At 46.4% G+C, this 24,069-nt stretch overlaps 1 protein-coding gene and 1 pseudogene across 1 annotated transcript; one reads left to right on the top strand and one right to left on the bottom strand.

Moving 5' to 3' along the window:
* Window positions 1-220: 220 nt before the first annotated feature.
* On the bottom strand, window positions 221-1,064 carry LOC136469928 (BTB/POZ and MATH domain-containing protein 2-like; annotated as a pseudogene).
* Window positions 1,065-6,744: 5,680 nt separating this feature from the next.
* On the top strand, window positions 6,745-12,101 carry LOC136469919 (uncharacterized). The gene is made up of 9 exons (XM_066467938.1): window positions 6,745-6,763; window positions 6,923-7,372; window positions 8,830-9,027; window positions 9,374-9,471; window positions 9,543-9,584; window positions 10,400-10,567; window positions 10,647-10,823; window positions 11,234-11,437; window positions 11,523-12,101. The coding sequence occupies exons 1-6, from the start codon at window positions 6,745-6,747 to the stop codon at window positions 10,472-10,474; spliced, it is 882 nt and encodes a 293-aa protein (XP_066324035.1). The 3' UTR covers window positions 10,475-10,567; window positions 10,647-10,823; window positions 11,234-11,437; window positions 11,523-12,101.
* Window positions 12,102-24,069: the final 11,968 nt, after the last annotated feature.

Genomic DNA, 24,069 nt, shown 5'->3' with positions numbered 1-24,069 from the left:
CTAGGTAAGCACTTGCTTTCAAGAAATGGAAAAGGTACAAAAGGACAAAAAAGAATAACTGTAAACGGTGTTTTGCTTGCTTAGCTAGAATATACATGTAGTGAATGTTACTTCTAGCATAGATAATACATAGCATACCAGACGCATACTTTGCAAAATCCACACCCTCTTGCAAAAGATCTATGTTAAGGACTATCCACAAAGTTATACAACGATTAGACTAATGGATGCCAACCCAAGGTAGACACACTATTTTTTTAGATTTAGATGATTTCTCCCATATATCAATCAAGACACCTGGGCAAGCTCTTTGAGGTGCTCGTACACTCGGCTGGCCACCACGTCATCCATTCTTTCCGAAGAGCTCATAAATCCAATGCACACATCTTTGAGGTTGCTACAATAATACTTGTCAGCTAGAGCTAATGTCGATGCCACATTGGCAACATCAAGTTTCTAGCAAAGTATGCTCTCGCACACCAATTTCATCCTTTCCAAAGCATACTTATCTGCTGCCACAAGTAAATGCTTAACCATTTCATTGTTCTCCTCGCCAGCTACATCATCTATGGTAGGCAAATCTGTGTAGATGAAGTGAAGCAAGGCCTTGAAAACACCAGGCTGCATACCTCTACTATTATATTTCGCCTTCTGTTGTCCCTCATTGGCCCATAGAGCTCCACCTCGAAGACCAGCAACCGCATTGTGAGAACAAACTTATGGGCATGGAAAACCTCCCCTTCAAGCTTGAATGTCACATCGGCCCTCTTCTTAGACTCTAGCAACTTTCCAAGATCATCCGGCAAGTCTGAGGATGGGACCTCGATCTCACACATTGTATCGGATGCGGACACTAGCAACCCCAACACAATAGTGATGTCGCTCTCAATCACCAGACGGACATCCTTCAGGTATGGTGACATCTCCAGCTCATTGCTCTTCTTAAACTTTTGATTACCCCATGTCGAATTTGCATATTTGTACACCATCGGCTCCTTCACATTTATGAAAACCTTGGAAAGCCTGGTGGTTTGGTCGAGCACCCTCAAGTCAAAGCGTGCCATCACATCTATGGTCTTACTCATCATCTCAAGATAGATGGCGCAGTATCCTTTGCCTTCTTAAGTGGCTTCTCTGTTAGGGAAGAACTGGATGCACCAGTCATGGCTGCCGATAGAGAAGGTGGAGGACCAGATGAACTTGCCAACGTCTAGCCCCTTGAGTAGGCTATAGCCTGAGATGTCGAACATGAGTGTGCATCACAGCATCTGTGGGTCACACCACGACACCATCTTCTTCCCTCTCTGGGATGCCGCCACTGTCGGCGTTGAGGTGGAGAGACTAAGGACGGCGTTGGTGAGACTGGAGGTGGCGAAGAGAGGGGGTCGGGGGGTGTCTATACTTTTTGCTATACGAGGCTTGCACTGGGGAGAGCTTTGCTGGGGTGAGGAGAGACGCACGATTGTAGGGTCGAGATGGCGACTAGAGGGGGGTGAATAGTCGTTACTAAAATTAATCATGCCGACTAACCAAAACAAATGCGGAATTAAAATAATCGGTCTAGCCAAGACTACACCCCTCTATTGAAGTTCACAAACACCTTATAAAGATACTAATTAGTCAACAAAGGTGCCGGACTAGCTAGAGCTCACCTATTCAATTCTAGGAGCAAGGTCATACAAACCTATGCCACTAATATTTTACACACCGGAAAGCTCCTACACAATTCTAGTAAGTAAAAGCACAAAGCTCCTAAGCTCACTAGCAATGCTCAATAACAAGGCAACCAATGCCAAATTAGAGAGCGCAAATACTTAGCTACACAAACTAAGCAATGTGACTAACAAGGTTACACAAACTAAATTAGCCATGCAAGGGAGCTACTTCTATGCTACACAAGCAAGAAGGTAACTAGTGAGCTATACAAGCTAACTAATTACAAGAGCAACTACACAAGTACAATGTATATGAAAGTAATTACAAGCTTGTGTAAGGGGATTGCAAACCAACGGGAAGAACAATGTTGACATGGTGATTTTCTTTCGAACTTTACGTGCTTGCCAACATGCTACGTCCCCGTTGAGACAAGCTCCAAGGTTGCCGCCAGTCCTCTTGCTAGTGGTGACTCGTAAGTCATACTCTTCCACGTGGAGTGCCTACCACAAGCTCTAGTACTTGACCTGGCCGGACCACTTGTCGCCCTTCGTATCTCGCTCTACTAGAATTGCTCTTCGTGGCTCCCAAGGGGTGAGCACAATGTCCCTCACAAAGCTCTTCTCTAGAGCACCGCACAAGCTTCTTGCGGGCTCCGACGGACACCACCACCAAGCCATCTAGGAGGTGGCAACCTCCAAGAGTAACAAGCACCACCGGCTTGTAACTTGATCACCTAGTGCCACTCGATGCAACCTCATGATGCAATCGCACTAGAACCACTCTCTCACACAATTCGATGATCACTATCAAGCATGGACACAAAGTCCCTCAAAGTGCTCAACACCAGCCATGGCCGAGACCACCTTCTATTTATAGCCCCACGAGCTAAACTAGCCGTTACTCCTTCACTGGGCAAAACTCGGGACGACCGAACGCGTCTGGTGTGGCGACCGAACATCTGGTCACTACGTCTAGAGTCGCTCTGGGCCGACCGGATACGTCCGGTCACACCGTACCGGACGTGGGAGACATAGAGTCCGGTCGAGTCCAGAGAGCTTTCAAGCGTTCTGGGCCGACCGAACACGTCCGGTCACACCGTATCGAACGTGGGAGACGTAGAGTCCGGTTGAGTCTAGAGAGCTCCTAGAGCCGTTCTAGGCTGATTGGACACGTCCGGTCACAACAGACCGGATGCTCCCTGTATCACCGGGTCATCGTCGAGCGCTTAGTCATCCACGATGGTGGAGGCGCCAGAGAGGACGTGCCGACCACTCCAGCAACAGTGCCGAGGACTCCTGGGGCGGTGCCGAGCACTCCGGGAAGGGTGTCGACCACTCTAGGAGGGGTGACGAGCGGTCCAGGAGTAGTGCCAAGCACTGCAGCCAGGGTGCCGAGCACTCTAGGTCCTGTGCCGACCACTCCGGTGGAACAGGGGGATTCCATCGACGCCGATCGAATTTATCAAATGTGCCAACCACCAAGTGTATCATCTTGTGCACACGCGTTAGCATATTTTCACAAATATTTTCAAGGGATTAGCCACTCAACTTGCCACGCCACTCGATCCTAGTGACGATGCAAAGTTAGATCACTCGAGTGGCACTAGATGACCAATATACAAACAAGTTTGCTCCTCTTGATAGTACGGCCATCTATTCTAAACCCGGTCATCAACTTCTCTACACACTTATGACCGGTGAAATAAAATGCCCTAGCTTATACCTTTGCCTTGCGCATTCTATCCATCTCCTTCAATGTCTATGCAACACATGCACCAACACGATCAACAATGATATGATACACTTCATATCATCACGTGATCATATTGGTTCATTGATCTTGACTTCACTTGCTTTTCATCGTTGCCTTCGTCCATCGACACCAAATCTTGCTCAAGCTTCACCGCCACGCGGTCCATCGCTCCGAAGCCTCCGACTTGCCCTTCACTCTTGCAACCGGTCCATCAAGCCAAGTCATATCTTGATCTTCTCTACCTTGATCACATGACTCGATATCATGTCTCATGTACAATGAACTCCATCATCACATATGTGAGCTTTGCAACATCTCCGAGCCATTTCTACATTCATGGCATATGTTGCTCATACATATGTACTTGTAGACTAATCACTCGTGTATCTCACATAAACACAATTAGTCCACATAGGTTATCACTCAATTATCAAAACCATACAGGGACCTTTCAGCGACAACAGGGAGTCAAAGCCGAAGGGGTGGATTGGGGACTGGTTTTTTCGAACAAAATTCAACCAAATTTCACCGATAAAACTAGATTTTTTATAGCAATGATAAAATTAGATATCAGTCAAACTTTTTGGGTTTTTCTGCTCCCATGCAGATGGCCCAAATTCACCAGCATGACGGCCCAATAGCACATATACCTCTTCCCAGCCTATTAATATCCTATAAATCCAACTCTTATCCCAAACGTTCTTATTGCACAAGCCACATCCATGTTCATGACGGCGCCTCCGCCATGGCCACAATCCCCCGCTCATAATGTTTTATTCTTATTTTTTATTTGTGAACAGGTGATGTTTAATAGTTTAAGAATAGTTTCAAGTCATATTCTATGAATTTTTCGAAATAAATTATTTTTTAAATTTGGTACGATATATCCTGTTTATCCACCTCCGATAAAATTTTATTTCCGATAATGGAAACACTGATTATAGGGACGGTACTTACAGCTGACTTTGGTCTGTGTACTTATATTCCCAAGGAACAGACGTTTTTTTACGGTTCACAACCGAATTTCTGCCTCCGACTCCGAGACCTCCCCAACCCGAGAAAATCAGGATTTTGCCCTTATGGGGAGTGGGCTTCGCCCAAATGCCATCAATTTTGTGGGCTTCGCTGAAATGCCTTTATGAAACGAGGCAAACACGCTATAATGCCATTTATAGGTTTAAGTCGACTTTAAAAATTTTTGAGCCAAAGTTTTAGCCTTCAGTGACCATTTTGCCCCTGAGGTTGCTGACCTATTCCCTGCGCTGTCATCTCTCCCCCTCTCGCTGTTCTCTCGCTGGAGTAAAAGGCAGAGCGCCGCCCCCACCCCCGCGCCGCGCCCTCGGGCCGAGCCTCGCCGCCACCATCCGCCCCCAAGACGCTCCCTGCCCCAGGCGAAGGCTAGCCCGCAGGCGCCGCCTAGAGCAGGTCCCCGCTCTCCCCGTCGCTGGATCTGCGGTCGCTGCTCCTAGCCGTCCGGGTGCTCTTCCCCAGGCGAAGGCGGCCCCAGCCAAGCCGCCCGTCCACGCTAGGCCGCCGTCGCCCGACCGCACGTCACCAGGCCCGCCGCGCCTCCCTGCGTCTCGCCAGGCTATGGGTGAGGGTTCGTCTAGTTCGTCGTTCATCCCAACAGGTGCCCTTTCTCTGATTTTGGTTAGTTGAGCTATCAAGTAATGTCTCGCATTCTGATAAAGTGTTAATGCATGATTAGTTGACAAAATGTGTATGAGTTGTATAGTAACTGTGTATGAGTAGTTGACAGAATGCATGTCTCCGTTGTATGAGTGTATGAGCAGTTGACAGAATGCTGGTACTTTTTCCATAAGCAGTCCAAACTCTACATATTCTTAAGTCCTTTAACAATGACACGTGATTTGACACAATATATAACACCTGGAGTTGTTCAGGTTGAACTGGTACTATCTCAGCACCCAGGAGTAGCAGGAGTTGTGGTAGTTGGTGTACCAGATAGTCGTCTCGGGGAGAAAGTTATTGCTTGTGTTAGCATCAAGGATGGCTGGAAGTGGGTTGATGCAAGAACTAAGCACCAAGGCAAAGGCAAGGAAGTGTCTCCTCAGACCCTTCATGAGCACTGCTGGACGAAAAAACTGAGCAGGTGGTCTTCTGATGAAAACATATTAGCACAGTTCTCAAAATTTTCTTTTTGTGTAACAGATTTAAGGTGCCAAGGTCTTATTATCAGTGGAGGCAGCCATTTCCAGTGACTACGACAGGGAAAATCAAAAGAGAGGAGCTGAAGAGGGAAATTTTAGCAGCAATTCAACTACCCAGCAACTTGTAGCTTTTTTAGGTAAAGATCCATGATAATTCATATTGCAAAGAAAAAATTATCGATCTGACATTTTATTACCACAGCCAGGGCTTGTTTTGACAACAGGTACGACTAACTGCAAAAGCTAACTAATCAGTACTGATACAACATAGTTCTACAACACAATCTTGATTCACTTGCTAATAAGCACTACCACACCTAAAAGAACTACGACAGTCATGACTAAACAGAGCACCACCAACAGCTGGACCAGATCGATAAGCTTGTTCATCCTGAGATAGATCCTATCTTCATAAAAAAATCCTGCTTTTAAGCTTCATTTTAGTTTCACCATGACCTTCTAATGGCACTGCAGCTTGCAAACCTTCTTTAAGCTTCTTTGCGACTACTTTCTTGTACTCTTCCAACCACTTAAAGAATGGATATTTCTTCACTGCTTGTGTAAATGACAATAAATAACACAGTTTATTTATCCAAACCTTGACACAGTACCTAGTTCATCCAGTTCTATATGACAATAAACAACAAAGCAATATATACTCACAAATTCATTGTAGTTTACGCATTTGAAGAAAATTCTGTCGTTGTTCTTGCAGGATTTGCATTCCACTACTTTGTCACCATATTCTGGGCATGGAATCAGGGGGATCCCACTAGGGCCAAGTGGATACAGAGAAAGGGCACCTGTTGGGATGAACGACGAACTAGACGAACCCTCACCCATAGCCTGACGAGACGCAGGGAGGCGTGGCGGGCCTGGTGACGCGCGGTCGGGCGACGGCGGCCTGGCGTGGACGGGCGGCTTGGCTGGGGCCACCTTCGCCTGGGGAAGAGCACCCGGACGGCCAGGAGCAGCGGCCGCAGATCCAGCGACGAGGAGAGCGGGGACTTGCTCTAGGCGGCGCCGGCGGGCTAGCCTTCGCCTAGGGTAGGGAGCGTCTTGGGGGCGGATGATGGCGGCGAGGCTCGGCCCAGGGGCGTGGCGCGGGGGTGGGGGGCGGCGCTCTACCTTTCACTCCAGCGAGAGAACAGCGAGAGGGGGAGAGATGACAGCGCAGGGAATAGGTCAGCGACCTCAGAGGTAAAATGGTCACTGAAGGCTAAAACTTTGGCTCAAATTTTTTTAAAGTCGACTTAAACCTAGAAATGACATTATAGCATGTTGACCTCGTTTCATAAAGACATTTTAACGAAGTCCACAAAATTGATAGCATTTGAGCGAAGCCCGATCCCGTAAGGGCAAAATCCCGATTTTCTCCCCCCAACCCACGCACCAGCCCGAGCCCGACTCCCTCTACCGTCCCCAGAAAAGAAAAAAAAAAACACGACTCCACGCTTCCTTCGACTCGCCCCTCCGCCGCGCGCTCCAGACCGTGCCGCCGCCGACGACGACGACGAGCGCCCCGACTAAGCCGCAGCCGCCGAGGGCACCGGACGAGACCCTCCTGCTCGCCACGCCGCGAGCGACGCCGGTGAAGCCCGGCGCCCGGCCCAGCCATCGCGCGGCGCTGGTGAAGCCCGCCGCGCGGACCTTGGGCCTCGGCTGGAACCCTACGCGCAGCCCGTGCCGCTCGGCGGGAGCTCCAGGGGCGGCCGGCGAGAAGCGGTCGCAGCATGTTGAGCAGCAGCAGCTTCTTCAAGTCCTCATACACCCTCACTCGCTGCTGCCACCAGGTGTGCCAACCCCTTCTCTTCCCTTCTTGCTGTGTAAAACCGAGCACCCAACCCTAACTTAAGCTAATTGGCTATTTCTATTCCGATCTGATCTAATTACATGTGTGTACATGTATTATGCCTGCTATGTGTCCACAATGTCCAGTACCAGTAGATTGATTGGCAAAATGAAAATTCTTCAGCTAGGGCATATATCAAAGGAAACTATTGCTAGACAAATTGGTTGATAGTGTGCTCCCAGGTATATAAAACTACAAATTGGTTGATAGTGTGCTCCCAGGTATCAGACGAAGCAAACTCTGCTTCTTCCCTGTGTAATCAGGGGTGCTCCCAAGTATATGTTCTTCAATTGATTCTTCATCAATAAAGGGTCCTGTGTTTTAAATTTGCTCAGTAGTTTCTAGAAAGGGGGCGCGCACTGGGTTGAGAGAAAGGTGCGCACATTGGGTCTCTACGCTCTCATGGTGTTTGTTGAAAAGGGATTTTGGTTGTAGCGATTGGTGCTATTTAATTTGATTCAGTGAGCAACATGGGATAGTCGGTGCCAGTCATTTGCTCTTGTTCAGTGTTCAGTCATTTACTCTTGATTTGTTTTTGTTTGGTGATCGATGCTCAGATACATTAGTCGGACAGTGATTAGAGTGGCCCGGCCAAGGACCATCCAACCATGCATCAATTAATTATGCCCTGCACAGTACCACTGCTTTAGGGACAAAGAATTTATCATTTTCGGGTCCTGAACTCTATCATTAGTATAAATCAAGGCAGGTCTGCTGGCCATTATGAAAAGTGTATTCTTACTATGCTGAATTCTTACTATACAAATATTAAAAAGGCAAGTTGTCACACCCTCAGTAGTAAATTAATGAGTCCTCGCAACAAATGAAATTATGTAAGTATATAATGGTCCTTGCATTGAAATTATGATGTGCTTTACACTAAATAGAAATTTTATATTAGGTTTTCTTGAGCTGTAATTTTCAACGAAAAACCAGTAGCTGTTGCCTGTTAGTATACCTCAGCATGCTTAGAAGTTGTAGCCACCTCTAAAAAAATATATATATGCAGCAATTATCTTCAAACTGGTAGTGAGTTGGTGGTAATTGGTCACAGTGAACAGTGCAAATCAAGACGTATTGTATGACAAAATTTATATGCTGTGTATGGGATACGGTAAAGTTTTATCTGAAGCCAAATCTTTTTATGATTCCTGTATCCCTACGAGACTATCTAAGCCGACTTATTGATCATGCACTTATTTTGACATTGTTACTAAATTTGACGCTTATTTATTTGAATGTGGCTCGAAACAGTATGTTGCTAGGCCAAGTTCAAATTTATTTGTCTTGATTTCGACCAACTATTTTTTTATACTCTTACTGCTTTGAAAATTTGAGGCTCCTAACCGATTTTTTTTTTCTTACTTTTAATGTGTTGAATTGATTGAAATTTTTAAGGTTCCGTAGCAACACACGGTCATCTGCTAGTGATTCAGAAATCTGAACCCTCCGGCCGCTATCGTTGGCCACCCTCGCCGACAGGAAGGAGAATGACTTCGACCTCCAGGAAGAGGAAACGTGCTTCTCCTCCGGCAGGAACGACCTCGACCTCTTCCTCTTGGAAGAGGAAGCGTGCTTCTCCGGTGGGGCCAATCGGTTAGTCACCTGCGGTGTCTCTCTATCCCAATTCCCACCCCCGTGCAAGGATTAGAAAGTAAACCCTATATCGGACCCTAGTAGAAATGCATACATGCCAAATGCCATGGAGGATTGATCTGGCAAGGCGATTTCCGGCATGGTGCTCGAAGCCCATCCGGATTAGACCCCGCCTCTGTCCCTCCACTCCATCGTGATTTAGCGTTGCCGTGGCGGATTGGGCAGAGGCGTCAGGCAATGGCCTTTAGCTCAACAGATGGCGCCACGCTTGATATCTGAATTAACGATTGATCTTAGCACATTATTTATTTTATTTAATCCTGCTAAGTTTGCTATGTGTTCACAGGGAACCATGAACTGGTCTCGTTGCTGCTTGAAACTCCCTCCGGCTTTGCCATTTTCTCTATGTATGGGCATCACTTCAATGACCCAGATGCTCTGGAGGTACTTGCTTTATTATTCCCTTTATGTTTGCTGTTTCTTTGCCTAATTTTTCTGTTTTCTGTGTCCTGCAGAATATCTGGGCACACTTCGGCGAGGAGTATAGGACAAAAGATGTTAGTGCCCCCCTCTTCTCCCGCTGCACCTACTCACTTCTTTCTTTTCCTTCCTATCTGCTTATGTTGTTGTCTGCAATTATTTACAGAGTATTGATCCTAGAATATCTGCTACATTTATTATCTGCACCATTCATGATCTGCGTATTCATTTACGGTTTTTTTGTTGTTGTTTATAGGGGAGGAATATGATCACAGGCATGCCATTTGTTATTTATTTATTTATTATAATCAAATATTCTACACGTTTTTTTTTCCCAGTAAACCTAGATATGGTTGTTCTGCAACATGGTAGTACAACCAAAGAACACCAGGGTTTGTCTGTTTAGAAGGTGGGTCGAGATACCTTTTTAGCACAAAAATTTACTCTGGGGTGCATTGCAAAATCTCAAGGATATCAAGAAATATCTTTTGAAATTATGATTAGTGTTTCAAAAAGTGGTGCTAGGCATTATGTTTTGATAAGCGAGCGATGTGACTTACGATCAAATTGAACTATTCACAGCTTTTTTCCTAGCACCTAGGCGTTGCATAGCTGTTCTCCTGAGCTTGGTCTTTGTTGGGATGTGGGGAAAATTGGATGTGAATATGGTACGTGGTTATCAAATCATGGATAGATGTGATGTCATTTTCTCTGATTTCATCTGTTTAACATGTCACAAGTCAATGCCTTGAAAATAGTATGATTGCCTTGGCTTGCTTGGCGGAGATGACTACTTGGCGCCTAGACTGAATTTGCTTGCTCCATGATTAGGACATTAAGTGATCTTTGACTAATTGTCTCTTATTTGCTCCCTTATTCATTTCTTTATCAGATCGTTTGGCTGAAAGAGTTCAAAACTTTCAAGGACAAGTCCAGTGCCATTAATCAGGATACTGGTGGTAATTGAGAACTTGCTGATGTGATCATGAGATGTTGCTATCCTTCATGGACATTGGCTGTTGGAAATATGGAATATAAAAGAATAATTGAAAAGAGCTTGGTTAGTTAGAGCTCCCTCAATTGTTTATTACATGTTTGTGAACAAATTTGAGCACCAATTTTGCTGTCATTCATTTCAGCCTGTACGTTGTCTGTTCAATGAAACTGTGATGGAAGCGATGTGCGGCCTGAAGAATCTCATGCACGTTTTAGTACCCGGAGAAAAACTCAAGCTGACAAAGAAAGATTGCCTACCAGTGAGCCAAGGACTAAAATGGCTGATGGATCGTCATGGCTTCGGTGTGAAACCAGAGATGGTGAGTTCAGCAGTTGACTTGATGTATCGACATTCTGCTTTGTGGTTTACGTCTTCATTTATTGTGACACTATTATGAGGGTGTTTGGTTCCCTGCCGTGGTTTGCCACGACTAACATTCGGCACGCCACACAATACAAGCCTGCTCCGTGGTTTATGCAAAAGCTGTGGTAGCTACACTGCTCTTTTCAGCACAAAACTCTGCCACAGTTGTGTCGATTTTTGGCGCTGCAGCTGGGCGTGGCAGTCCATGGTCAGCAGTCAAACACGTCCTATATCATAGTTTGTGCAGTGCACTGGTGCACCCATAGAAATTCATAATTATCCCTGCCCAAAGCTTTTGGTGCTATATTTTAACCTTTTCGTTGTCTTTTTCCTATTAGTGACTGCACAATGCTCACCTGTACCCAGGTCTCTGAAGCAATGATTATGGTGGCATGTGTCTTGCATGATTCTGATATCTGTGAGAAGAATCTTTCTACCCCGCTGCGCGTAGGTGGTGACCTCCTTCAGGTGGTGTCTGGCGTTAACTGTAAGGGTTGGGATTTGATGAAACTTGCGACGGCTCTGAAGATCATATGTGACCCTCCAGGAGCAACTTTGGCTGAAAAAGAGGTACACAATACACAATAAATTTTGTAAATCTTTATTTGTGGAAATTTATCATTCATGTGAGGGACCAAAGCATGTTTTCTTTCAGTTGTTTACAGGAGACGAGCTATCAATGCTGTTGATGGATGCATAAATATAAAAATAAGCTTGCTAAGGGCACTTGGTTGGGAGTCCACAAAAGAATGATAATGGTCCGTGATTTTAGGGCTCAGGCCCAGAAATTAATGGTGTTGTTCGTTATGGATGCCAAAAGAACATTGCAAGCTAAAAGAAGGGTTATAAAGAAGCAGCTATCTGTGAAGCTTGGACTGTGGCCAAAAAAATATTGGTGGTTTAGGCTCAGTCCAAATAAGTCTCATGTTGCTACTGTGAATGGGCAACTGGTTGGTTTGCATTTGATCTTGGGTGGTATGGTTGCGTGAAACCACCATGAACCCAACTGTTAGCCATCTTGTCTTGTGTTTTGCCCTGTTCGTTTGGCTGATAAGTCATGACTGAAAGTACTGTTGGCTGATTTGTTGTGAGAGAAAAATATTATTCGTTGGCTGAAAAAGTATAGCTTATAAGCCAAACGAACAGGGTGTTTCGGTTACTGCACTGGGAACTTCTATTATGTAATAATATTGACCAGTGTCTTATTTACTCTATCGTGTTTTGAAACTTAACTTTACTCCTACCTCACAGAAACAGTGTTTCTATACCTGGATTGCTTGGCGCCCTGTTTCGAAATGCTTAACTGGGAGCAGAGAGGATTTGGTCTTAGAAACCTCACCAACTCTTCTAAGTGTTTGCTACAAAAAAAAGTCTGTTGGCAGTTGATCGACCAAAAGCAAATTCCGTGTGACAAGACTTGCCTCATATGGATATCAAGAATATTATTGTATTATTCTTAAGGCCACACAGTTATTAATAACGCATACTTATTTCTGTAGTTCCTTATCACTAATGGCAATGCGAATTTCACATGATTTGGTGATTGCTCTCCTTTCATTTCATTGAACCGAAGTGATGATCCATAATCTCTGTTTGCTATATCGCTAGCCTTTACCTCCACTAGCGGATCCGTTAGCCCATAATCATAACATGTGTTGCTAACACCAATGTTGATTTTGGTGCCAAGTCTCATGAATCCAAAATTCGTATCTAATAATCTACATGACCTACAACCATCCAGCTGTAATATTACCATGGCAACGTGTAATTTGTCTACCCTCACAGACGCTGAGACCCAACGCAACATCGCCTTTTGATACATTGCCTTTTCCTTTTGCTTTTGCTTTAGCACAAAACATGGTGATCAAATTGATAACCAGTAGTTTTTTTTTCACAAGGGGATTTTCCCCAGAGACGCGCCTGTTAACGAACTACCGCCCGAACTGCCACCACGACACGCCTGTTCTCTCTACCAATACATGCTTCTTGATGAACCTACTGCATTTGAAGATTGTGGTAGAGTATCTCACGGCAAGGTGTTCGAAGGGTGTTTGATGTTTTTAGTATACATGTGAACCAATCAGACGATTCTACCATCCGTGTTTTTACTTTATTTACGTAATAATGTCTACCGCTGCCTCTCTCTGTTTCATCTGTGATCTTGGCTCACAACATGCGCTTTTACGAATTAAATCTACATGTACTCGTGCGTCCAACGTTGGTACAGAGTTTGATTCCACGCCCGGTTCGCTTGACTTATAAGCCGTATTTTTTTAGTCAACGAATAATATTTTTATCTTATAACAAATCAGTCAACCGTACTTTCAATCATGGCTTATCAACCAAGCGAACAGAACACTAGTACATATTGAAGCAGATGACTCGACCAATATATAAATCTTCGAGTTACGAGTTATTTAAGTGACCATAAACAAGGCTTATGTTATGTACGACGCATTGACGGGAATTGGCTCGCCGCTCACGGCTCACCGCTCACCGCAGGCATTTCGGCGGGCGAGCACGACGGGTGAACAAATCGGGCTGCGGCGGTTGCTGTCAGGTCGCGCACCTTACAGACCGCTATGCCCAATGTCCAATGGGCGCGCTTCGGGCTCCGGCACGACGAGAAAGAAGAGGCGTCTCAGGCGTGAGCCAGCAAAGAACGCAAGTGCGATTCGGTCCTCTCGGGCCTCGGCGATCGCCCGTCTCGCTCGCGTGCTGCCGGCTGCCGCAACGCAGCTCGCAGCAGTGGGAGGCAGTCATGTTCACGTCACCGTATCGTGCGTGGGCCATGACGTAACGCGCGCTGCTAAAATTACTCGTGCTCAACTGCTCAAGAGGCGCAAATACTAGGCAATTCTTGGTGGTTGGCCTGCCTGGGTGGCTTTCTTGTGCATGACAGCACGTGTACGAACAGAACGAACGCTATGGGCCTATGGGAAGAAGAGAAAAGGCATATGCTGCCTCTATGCCTTTCGCGGTGCTGGCGCTTACGGAGGGAGTACGTGGATGGATAAGGGCAACGCCAGGAGAAGGAGATGTCACGTGTCTGGTTGACAAATCGGAGGAAGTGGTCGTGGCGCTTTTTTCTTGTCAGCCGGTTATATATGCGTACTACTCGTATATGGCTTCTTCACAGGCAAAACAAGACCGCAAACCAGCAAACACGGCACGTACGTACGCTCGCGGGGGTCTTTTTGGCCCGCGGTTTTTACCCCTGCCCCGGCTGCAAGACCTGCTCTGTGTCGTGCCTTCTGTATAGATGGCCAACGGGGTGCCAGGCCCAGTCCGATAGAGTCGGTCCGGCACGGCACGCCGTGCCTCCCGGGCCATGTCGAGCTGGGCTGTTTTTCGTGTCAGGCCGACCCGGTAAACACGGCTTGTGAAGCCTCTCGGGGCGGCCCAAGGCCCACTTGGCAGGGGGAGGCAGCGTCGCGGCGGTAGCAGGAACCCTCGCGGCCGGCGGGCCGGCGTCCCGCGATCGTTGCTCTCAAGGCCGGCGAGCCTGTGGCCGTGGACGAGAGGGAGGAAGAGAGGAGAGAAGGGGAAGGAGACGACGAGCGGCGTGCTCCACGCGGCCGCAGCCAGGTGCGAACGCGCGACATCCACGCGCAGGGCACGGTCGTTGCTGGTCTACCCAGCCAAGCCGCCGCCGCAACCGGTCGCTGTCGTGGAGGAGGAGCGAGATCTGGTGGATTCGGAGAGAGAGCGGGGGCCGCCGGCAGCGTGGAGGACGAAACGGACGGGGCCGGCGATGGCGTGGAGGACGACATGGACGGGGCCGCGTGGACAAGGCCAGCAGGCTGAGCGCGACACCTGCGCGGGGTGGGTGGGGGAGGGGGTTGCGCGTTGGTGAGCGTGAGCACAGAGAGCGAAGGGAGTGCGACGGCTGGGGGCTGAGGGGAGGGGGAAATGAAGTTAGGGTTGCTGCTGTGCTGCGGGCCTGTTGGGTGTTGCTGTTGCCGTCGTCCACGTGAGCGGGCCGTGTCGTGCCGGCCCACATGCCTGGGGTAAGGCCTAGGCACGGCCTGCTCCTCCGGGCCGTGCCAGGCCGGGCCCGCTCGCCACCGGCCCGGGCCGTGCTTGGGCCGGGCCAAAAAAAAAAGGACCCCGTGCTGGGCCGACGGGCTCAGGCTGCATGGTCATATATGTTAGAATTGATCTCATCCGTCTTGACCCAACGGTCGAGACGGACCCCTTGACCGACGTCCTGATCGGGGACGTCTAGCCATCTAGTGGCTAGTGGGCCCCCGTCGCACAGTGCCTATAAAGAGGAGGTGGGGCAAACGGCTCGGTCAACGAGGTTCACCGCCGCCACAGCCCCACTGTCCTAACCCTAATCCGATCCAGAGGATGGCACTGCCAGCGGCGGGAAGCGCCACTGCCTTCACCACCACCGCCGGTCTCCACCGCTACTCCGACCGTCGCTGCCTAGTGCAGAGCTTCACCAACGAACCAGTGAAAGCAGGGAGCTCCTCCGACGGTCAGATGCTCCTACTTCTCTCTCTCTCTGTCTCCTACCCCGAAGCAAACTCATGATTCAACAGGAAAGAACTAACCTACTGGATCCACTACTAGATGATCTAAAGTAAATAACAATGGTATCAGAGCCGGTTCTCTAATATGTGGATCCGGATCGGGGCAAAGAAAAGAAGAAGGGAAAGAAAAAGAAACGAACTTCGGTTCGGAGAAAATGAAACCCTAAACAAATTGGACGGTCCGGAGAAGTTTTCCCCACCGCCGTCATTACCGCCTCACGCGGGATGGAGCACCCGCCGCCGTTTTGCTGACGCGCGGGAAGAGATGAGTTAGATCCGGTTCGGATCGAAAGAAAAGAAATATAGAGGGTTCATCGAACCCTAAACCCTAATCGGGTGATAGAAAGAAAAGAAAGAAGGGGATTCAAATTCGATTCGGATTACCCTAAAGAACCCTAACCCTAAAGAACAGTGAATCGAATCGGCCCTAACCCTAACTTGCCGAAACCCTAACCCTAGAATCCCCAAATCCCAGAAAAGGTGAGAACGAACAAGGGTCCTACCTGGGCCGACCGCGTCGTCGGCCCTCGCCGGCATGCGGGAAGACGGCCGTGCCACGCCACCGCGCGGGCTCGGTCTGCAAAGGGCACCACCGTGGCTCTCCTCGACGGTGCCGCGCGCGGCTCTAGCCGCACGCGCGCGCCGGCGAGAGGTGCCGCGGCGGCGCCGCCACCTCCACTTCCTCCTCTGGACGCCAGCGGCGGCTGCTGTCTGCACTCGGCGCGGATGAGAGAGAAGGGGAGGGAGAGAATGAAGCTAGGGTTACAGGAGGCGGCGTCGGGCGGTGGTTTTGTTCGCCCAAGATGCGCGCTCGGCCGTCGGATGCGCACGGACGGCCGAGATCTAGCGGGCTGCTTCGTGGCCCAGGCGGGGCGCGCGGCCGCGGCGCTTTGCCGGCCCAGGCCCACGTTGCGGCCTGGGTGGCAGAGCACGAGCGCGAGGGAGCAAGGCCGGGCTGGATGCCGTTTTGGGCCGAGCCAGCCTCTGCTGTCTTGGGCCGAGAAAAGAAAAGAATGAGGCCGGACCATTTTGTTGGTTGGGCCACAATGCAGTAAAGTTTAAGCCATTTTCATTTTTCATTTTCCAGTAAAATTTTATTTCCTAGAAAATGAATAATGGCTCAAAGAAAATTAGAAAAGAGAATTTTACTGTGGGTAAAATTCACTCAATTAAGTTGATGTTTCCGCTGCAAAGTTAAAGGTTTATTGTCTTCTAATTTGAAGAGCAGTTATAGTTATTCAATAAATGATGAAAAGTTTATCCTCCAGTTAAAATTAGAATCAAAGAGAAGATTTTTTTTTTAATTGGAGGAATAGTCGGTTTATAGATAAGATGAATTATAATATTGTTATTTTCTGACCAACGTTGATGATAACAATATTATAAGTTCATTTACGAGTTTAAGCTTAAAGTTAAATTATGGTATTGTTATTTTCTGACCAACGTTGATGATAACAATATTATAATTCTATGAGTTTTATGTTTAAAGTTTAAATCTCTGATGAATTTTGCATCAAAGTGACCAATTTTTCAGAGAAAAGATAAAGATCAAGGAATGCTCTTAAACTAGAGAAATGTAATTTTATGTTTCCGCTGCAATGAAGTTGATTGTCTTCTAATTAAATTCGAACCAACGGGAGAATTTAATTTTGAGGAGCAGTTCTATGTTTTATTCCATTTCTGCCCAACGGTGATGTGGAATTAATGTAGAAGAATGATGTTTTATTCTATTTCTGCCCAACGGTGATATAGAATAGAACATAAAGTTTTTCAAAGTTTAATGAGCATTATTGTTGAATATTTTTCAGACAAAAGACCTCCATGCTTTCATTCTTGAAGGCAGAAAGAGAAATGAGCTGGGTACTTGTAACTCAGATGATGAAATGCCTAAGGGCAAGTTATGTATGAAAGAATGCCATTGGTTAAGGGACTGTGTTCTCTTTAAAGAATGGCTTCAAAAGAAAAGAATTCTAGGATATTGATCCAAGAAAAAAAAAGGATAGATCAATGAGAGTCTTCATTGAGAAATGTCTTTTATGTACTCTCTGTGGAGAAGAATTTATTTTCAGTTTCACTTATGAGAGTTGTAAAAGTCATATACATGTTTAATTTGACTAACATTGTACTAAACATGTGTGTTAAAAGAATATTCGGGTTTATTTCTGAATTTGATGATTGAACACCAGCCAATCCTGGCAATTATGTCCGTTCAAAGGAATATCTCGCATGGAGGGAAAAAGTTTGTGATAGTACCCGCATGGCGGGAAAAGTTTGAGAAAATACCCGCATGACGGGGTAAAGTTGGCATAGTACATATGTTAAACAATCCTGCATGGCGGGAGAGTTTGGCATAGTACTTATCCCACATGGCGGGAGGAGGATGTGATGATTCATATGCTCTAAAGAAATATCCCGCACATGGAGAGAAGTTTGGGATAGCTCTTATGCTTTTCTAGTATTTATCGTACACTCTGATTGTGTCATGGTCATAAGTACTCAATGAGTTTGAGAACAAAAGAAAGTTGCATGTGAACCAAGAGATAAGAATGATATGCAAGTGTGACTTGCAGAAGTATTGATAATAATAGACTATGTTGAGTTTTGAAGTGTAATGAGGAAAATGTACTCCCATACGAATTTTGTTTGCATGATGTAATCATGTGGATGAAGTAAGTAATCAAAGTTTCCTCATTCACAAGAGTTTTGAATGTTTCGAAATTGTGGTAGAAAAGTTCATACCACATTTCGAGGGGGAGAAATGTAAGATTAAGAAAGAAACTTCCCCATACTTTAGATAATACAATGCATACTATGCATTGAAGGTAAAAGTGATCTATAAAAGATGAATGTGATCGTTGATGGAGTAAGACGGTCATAATAATGATACCCCTAAAGTAAAGAAATAGCTAAATTCCTGGACTTTTTATAGTTCCGATGGGAAGATAGCATAGTCGGCTAGTATTCATACTGGACGAGTTCAAAGTCATCAAGGCGGTGCTAAACGCGCCGTATGAGTTTTTTGACAGATTAAACCCAAAATAAGAAATTTGAAGATACACCATCTTTACAAAAGATGGAGTAATCTGGGGGAGCATGGTATGTAGATACCTAAAGCTTGAATAGAAGTGGGATTACATATCCACTACAGTGTTTAGAGCAATAAATTGCTTAATACATGTTGATGTTGTATGACATATACAACACCTGATGTTAGCTCTTAAAGAGGATGAATAAGTAAACAAGGATCTTGTGATACAGGTGGCTATAGAACAATTGCCTTTTGGCAATGAAGAGTAACAATAGCCCAATATGAAAGAAGTGCCACGAGGATCTAGAAGATCTCAAAGAATAAGAAAATCAGATATTTCTGGTGACTAAGAAGTAAAAGTTAAGAAAGAAATTCAAATAGAGAGTGATTCCACCTCATTTGAAGAAGCCATGAGAGACGTTCACTCGTCTAAATGGCAAGAAGCAAAGGAACATGAAATGAAATCAATAAATACCAACGATGTTTGGGACTAGGAAGAAATTCCTAATGGAGCCAAAATAGTAGGCTATAATGGATCTACAAGACAAAGATGACTCCAAAGGGAATATAGAAAGATATCAAAAGGGAATATTGAAAGCTATAAAGCGTCACTTGTGGTGAAATGATTTACATAAAGAGAAGGAATAGATTATAATGAGTATGCAATGATTCTTTTAGAATCATAATGGTATTAGTGGCACATTACGATTTACAGTTACATCAGAAGGATGTAAAGACACATTCCTCAACGAGAATTTGTATGGAAATGTTTACATGGCATAACTCAAAAGGTTTTGTCGTGGAAGGAAAAGAACGTAAAGGGATGTTGCCTAAAGAAATCCATTTATGGATTAAAGCAAGCTTCAAGACAGTGGTTCTTGAAGTTTGACAGTACAATAAGAAAGTTTGGGTTTTAAAGAGAATGTAGAGGACAATTGTATTTATGCAAAGTTTAAACATGGGAAATTTATTTTCCTAATCCTACATGTGGGTAGCACCTTACTCGCTAGTAGTGGTGTTAATCTACTGTTGGAGAAAAAGCAGTTCTTGTCCTCAAGTTTCAATAAGAATGGTCTTGGTAAAGCATCATTCGTTCCAGGAATTGGAACTTACCGAGATAAAAGGAAAAGGGGTATTAGAACTATCTCAAGTGTATACTTAGAGAAGATTCTAAAGAAATAAAGTATATATATGAGTAAACTTGCGCCTGTTTCTATAGTAAAGGGTAATAGTTTTCGGAACTTTCAGTGTTCCAAGAATGAATATGAGATCGATCAAAAGGACGTCCTATATGCTTCAGCTGTTGGAAGCTTAATGAATGCTTATAAGCAAGAACTTACCCTGACATTGTTCATGTATCCGGGATATTTTGGCAGAAGTCCAGTCCAGATATAGATCACTGGAATGGAGATGAGAATGTTTTGCAATTGTGCAAAGATTTATAGGCCTCATGGTGAGTAAGAAAGAATAAGTACTCTCAAATAGTTGTGGGTACAAATGTTAAATTTTGGCGAGATGTTTAGTGAAACCCACATAGTAGCTAACACTCGCAGTTGGAGTTTTATTGTGGAAAAGCTCCAAAGAAACAGTTGTGGTGTCATCAAAGATGCATACCCACAGTATAGCTTGATATGAGGCTTAAAGGACAGGCGAAGTGGTTAAAAGAACTTACACCCGGAATTGATAATGGTATACAACAGCAATAACCATTTAAGTAGTTCGCTCCTATAACAACGGGTCAAGTGTGCTGCCAAACACATTGACGTTAAAGTTATACGTTGTGAAGGAGAAAGTCTGGAATCATACTAAAAGTATTGAACATAAAAGCAACAAGCAAGTGTTGCGGATCCGCGTACAAAAGGCTTACCACCCAGTGTGTTTAGAGAACACACAGTCGACATGGGTTTATGGTATAGCCTATGATTTCCGGACAATAAAGGGCCCAAAGTTAAAGAATCTGTTTCAGAAGAGAGATGTGTATTGTAGCTGTTAAGTCTATCGGCGATTGACCGTGACGATGAAGCATGCTCTATGCACTAATCTGTGATGGAACAAATAAAAGTAAAAGTGATTAAAGTCAAAGTTTAAATTTAAAGTATGAGTTGAGATCAAGGGGGAGAATGTTAGAATTGATCTCATCCGTCTTGACCCAACGGTCGAGACGGACCCCTTGACCGACGTCCTGATCGGGGACGTCTAGCCATCTAGTGGCTAGTGGGCCCCCGTCGCACAGTGCCTATAAAGAGGAGGTGGGGCAAACGGCTCGGTCAACGAGGTTCACCGCCGCCACAGCCCCACTGTCCTAACCCTAATCCGATCCAGAGGATGGCACTGCCAGCGGCGGGAAGCGCCACTGCCTTCACCACCACCGCCGGTCTCCACCGCTACTCCGACCGTCGCTGCCTAGTGCAGAGCTTCACCAACGAACCAGTGAAAGCAGGGAGCTCCTCCGACGGTCAGATGCTCCTACTTCTCTCTCTCTCTGTCTCCTACCCCGAAGCAAACTCATGATTCAACAGGAAAGAACTAACCTACTGGATCCACTACTAGATGATCTAAAGTAAATAACAATATATAGCCTTGTGGGCTAGGCTGTGGCAATGACGGGGAAGCTGCATGTCGATGGGCGGTTCACACTTCACACCGACGTCATGTCCGTTCCACGGCGCAGAGCCCAGGCCACGGCATCAGCACACCGGATCACCACCTTACGCCCTCACCAGCACACGGGGAGGGAGAGCCGGAGAGGGACTGGACTGCTCGCACACGCTCGGATCCTCGGGATGGCATGGCATGGAAGTACCGTATGCAGGTCTCGTTCGCTTCACTAAAAAAAAAGCTGAAATATTGTTCCGACTAATTTATTTTAAAAGAAAAATATAATTTTGACTAAAAAATTGAAAAGTATAGATTATAACACAATCGAAAAGACCTTGGTATGGAACACAGACGCCGGACGCCCCTGAGTATTTATCCCGCGAGGCCGCGACAGGCCGCGGAAAGCGACCCGCGACGCCACGCGCGCCGCGCAATCGCGTGGTCCGGGGTCCAGGACCCCGCAAATATCTCCATCTCCCCGGGGCCGGGGTAGCCCGCGCCAGAGCCGTCAGCTGATTTCGGTTCGGTAGCTGCGGTCTGGTGTCCGTGTCCCCCACCCCAGTGGCGACAGGAAGGGAGGCTTGTACCATCTAGAACGTCAGACCACCTAACTTGCATTCAACATTTTTCTCTTACAATAAAACAACGTCAACCAATTTATAAGCCATAGATTTGATCCAGCAAACAAGCTCAACTCTGTCGTCGGGGGGAAAAAAAAGGAGAGCTTCGTTCCGGTGTTAACGGCACATATGGAGAGCTCCGGATTCTGTCATTTTTTGAGAGAGAAATGAGATGTTTTTTTTTAGAGTGTCTGATCCGGAACCAACGGTCGGTGGGGGACTTCTTCTTCGGATAAGTAATCGTGCTCCCGAATTTAAGGCGCGGATAAGCAACAATACCCAGACATCTGTTCCTTCCTTCGTCTGTTCCTTCCTTCGTCTCAGCGTATCGTGCACGGTTGATATCCGGATAAGCGTATCATTCTCATCAGAAGAAAAAGAAAATAAAATAAAAAGAAATGGGTAGGCGTGTCGTTCCTGCACATACTGCCGTGCAGTCAGTTACTCTAGAGCTAGAGCCTAGAGGTAAATAAAACGTGCAAACCCACACATGTACAGACAAGTAAGTTACTCGGTGGAGGGCGACCTCTCGATTGCCGCTACACCTTCCTTTTGCTTTCGAGACGTCGTGGTCGATGGCTCCGCAAAGCAACCGCCGCAACTGCTGATCTGATCGATCGCGCCGTGAAAGCGAGGGCGGCCCGGCTGGTCCGTATGATTCACGCGCCATAATTCTACTGCATGCTTGTCTACTTCACTTCTGCCATCAACGTATAGCGGTGCACGTACAGTTCAGAACTGGAGTGAGCTGAGCCTGCCAAGCGTGCAAGGGGATAGCTTTTGGCTCTCGGCGAACTGAACAATCTGAGGGCTTTATCTGATTATCTCGTTGTCGACTTCTGCTGGTCGCTTTTGGCTCTCGACGAACCAATGTGGTATACTAGCTACTAGCTTTCCTTTGAGCGAGTATGACAGAATTAACTTTCTCCAGTATTTACTCTGCTCTGCCCCAGCGATTTTAGCTGAACGAATTCACTCGCTAATCCCGCACTATATGTTGCGCCGTAGTGTGTCTGTCTGCTCAAACACCTGTTCGCTTGATCGTATCAGTCGTGATATTGTGTTTTTCTCTCACAACAAAACAATATTAGTCGACTTATAAGCCACAGAAACGATCAAACGAATAGAGTGCTAACTACTGCGTCTGTATATATGTGTATTACCTATTAATTACGGGTTGGATAGTAGCAACAGCGTCACAGTCGAGTTACGTTGCCGCCACCCGTCACTCCGTCAGCGTGCCATGGTTCAAACGCTGATGGATGCAGACAACCCAAGTTGGCCGTGAGCGGACAAAGGACGTCAGTGCTTTGGTGGCTTGTAGTGTCGGCCATGTTTATTGTTGTGATGGGTAGTTTATATTGTTGTTTCCGTTGAGGGTGGTCTTTTTCTTAGTGCGTGGAGGTATCGCAAGTTGTTTATTTTCTCTCTCCATTACTACATGCCCAACAAATTTTCTGTATGAGGCTTTTCGAAAAAAGAAGAAGCTAGACTCTGATGAACACGTGGTAATTCTAGGCCAGTAATTATCTACTCCATCCGTTCTAAATTATAAGTCGCTTTTATTTTGTTGGTACGTCCAATTTGCTATGTCTAGATATAACAATATGTCTAGTTATATAGTAAAATTGAAGTAAAAAAGTTAAAATAACTTATAATTTGAAACGGTGGTAGAACCACTCGTTCAACGCTGCATGATGAAACTGGAATACTACTTATTGACGTCGTCTTAGAGATGAACGCGTTATTTCTTTTTTCCCCCTCTTTCGGAACGTGATGCAAATACAAATGGTTAAAGCACACAACCCCACTCCTATGAACGTCAACACATTATTACATATAGCTAGTTAGCTACGAGCACTTCATCATACAAACGGAGCTGACAGGTTTTCGGAGCGACAAAGCCATGACACCTGCCCGACCGTCGACGGACATAGGCTGCTACTTCCTATAACAATTTCTAAAAACAAAAAAAATCTACGATCACGCCACGCGTGGGCGTGGCAAGTTTATGACTTCAATCTACAAAGATAGATTTCACCGCAAATTCACGGACCAGCAGACACCTAGGCAGCGTTGTGATTATTTCAAACAGGAATGCTAAACACCGCACGGGTGTTTTAGCACCCATAAACACACGATTTTTTCTGTATCTCTGACATGAGGCTCCGACCAACTCCTCCCCTCCGCGTGCCCTCTCTCTCACCGGCGACAGGACCGGCGAGCTCCTCCCGGTGCCCGCGCCCCCTCGCGCCCAGGCGACGGCGCCGCGCGCAGCCCCCGGCCGGACCGGACCTCCGTCGCAGCCACCAGGCCAGACCTCCGCTGCCGCCCTCAGGCTAGACCTCCGCCGTTGCCTCCGCCGCCCCCGCGGCACGGCCGTGCCCGCTCCGTCGCGATTTGTTGCTTGTGATATGT

This window comes from Miscanthus floridulus, chromosome 1, assembly GCF_019320115.1.
Source record: "Miscanthus floridulus cultivar M001 chromosome 1, ASM1932011v1, whole genome shotgun sequence".
NCBI lineage: Eukaryota > Viridiplantae > Streptophyta > Magnoliopsida > Poales > Poaceae > Miscanthus > Miscanthus floridulus.
This window is presented reverse-complemented; position numbering and strand designations above follow the sequence as displayed.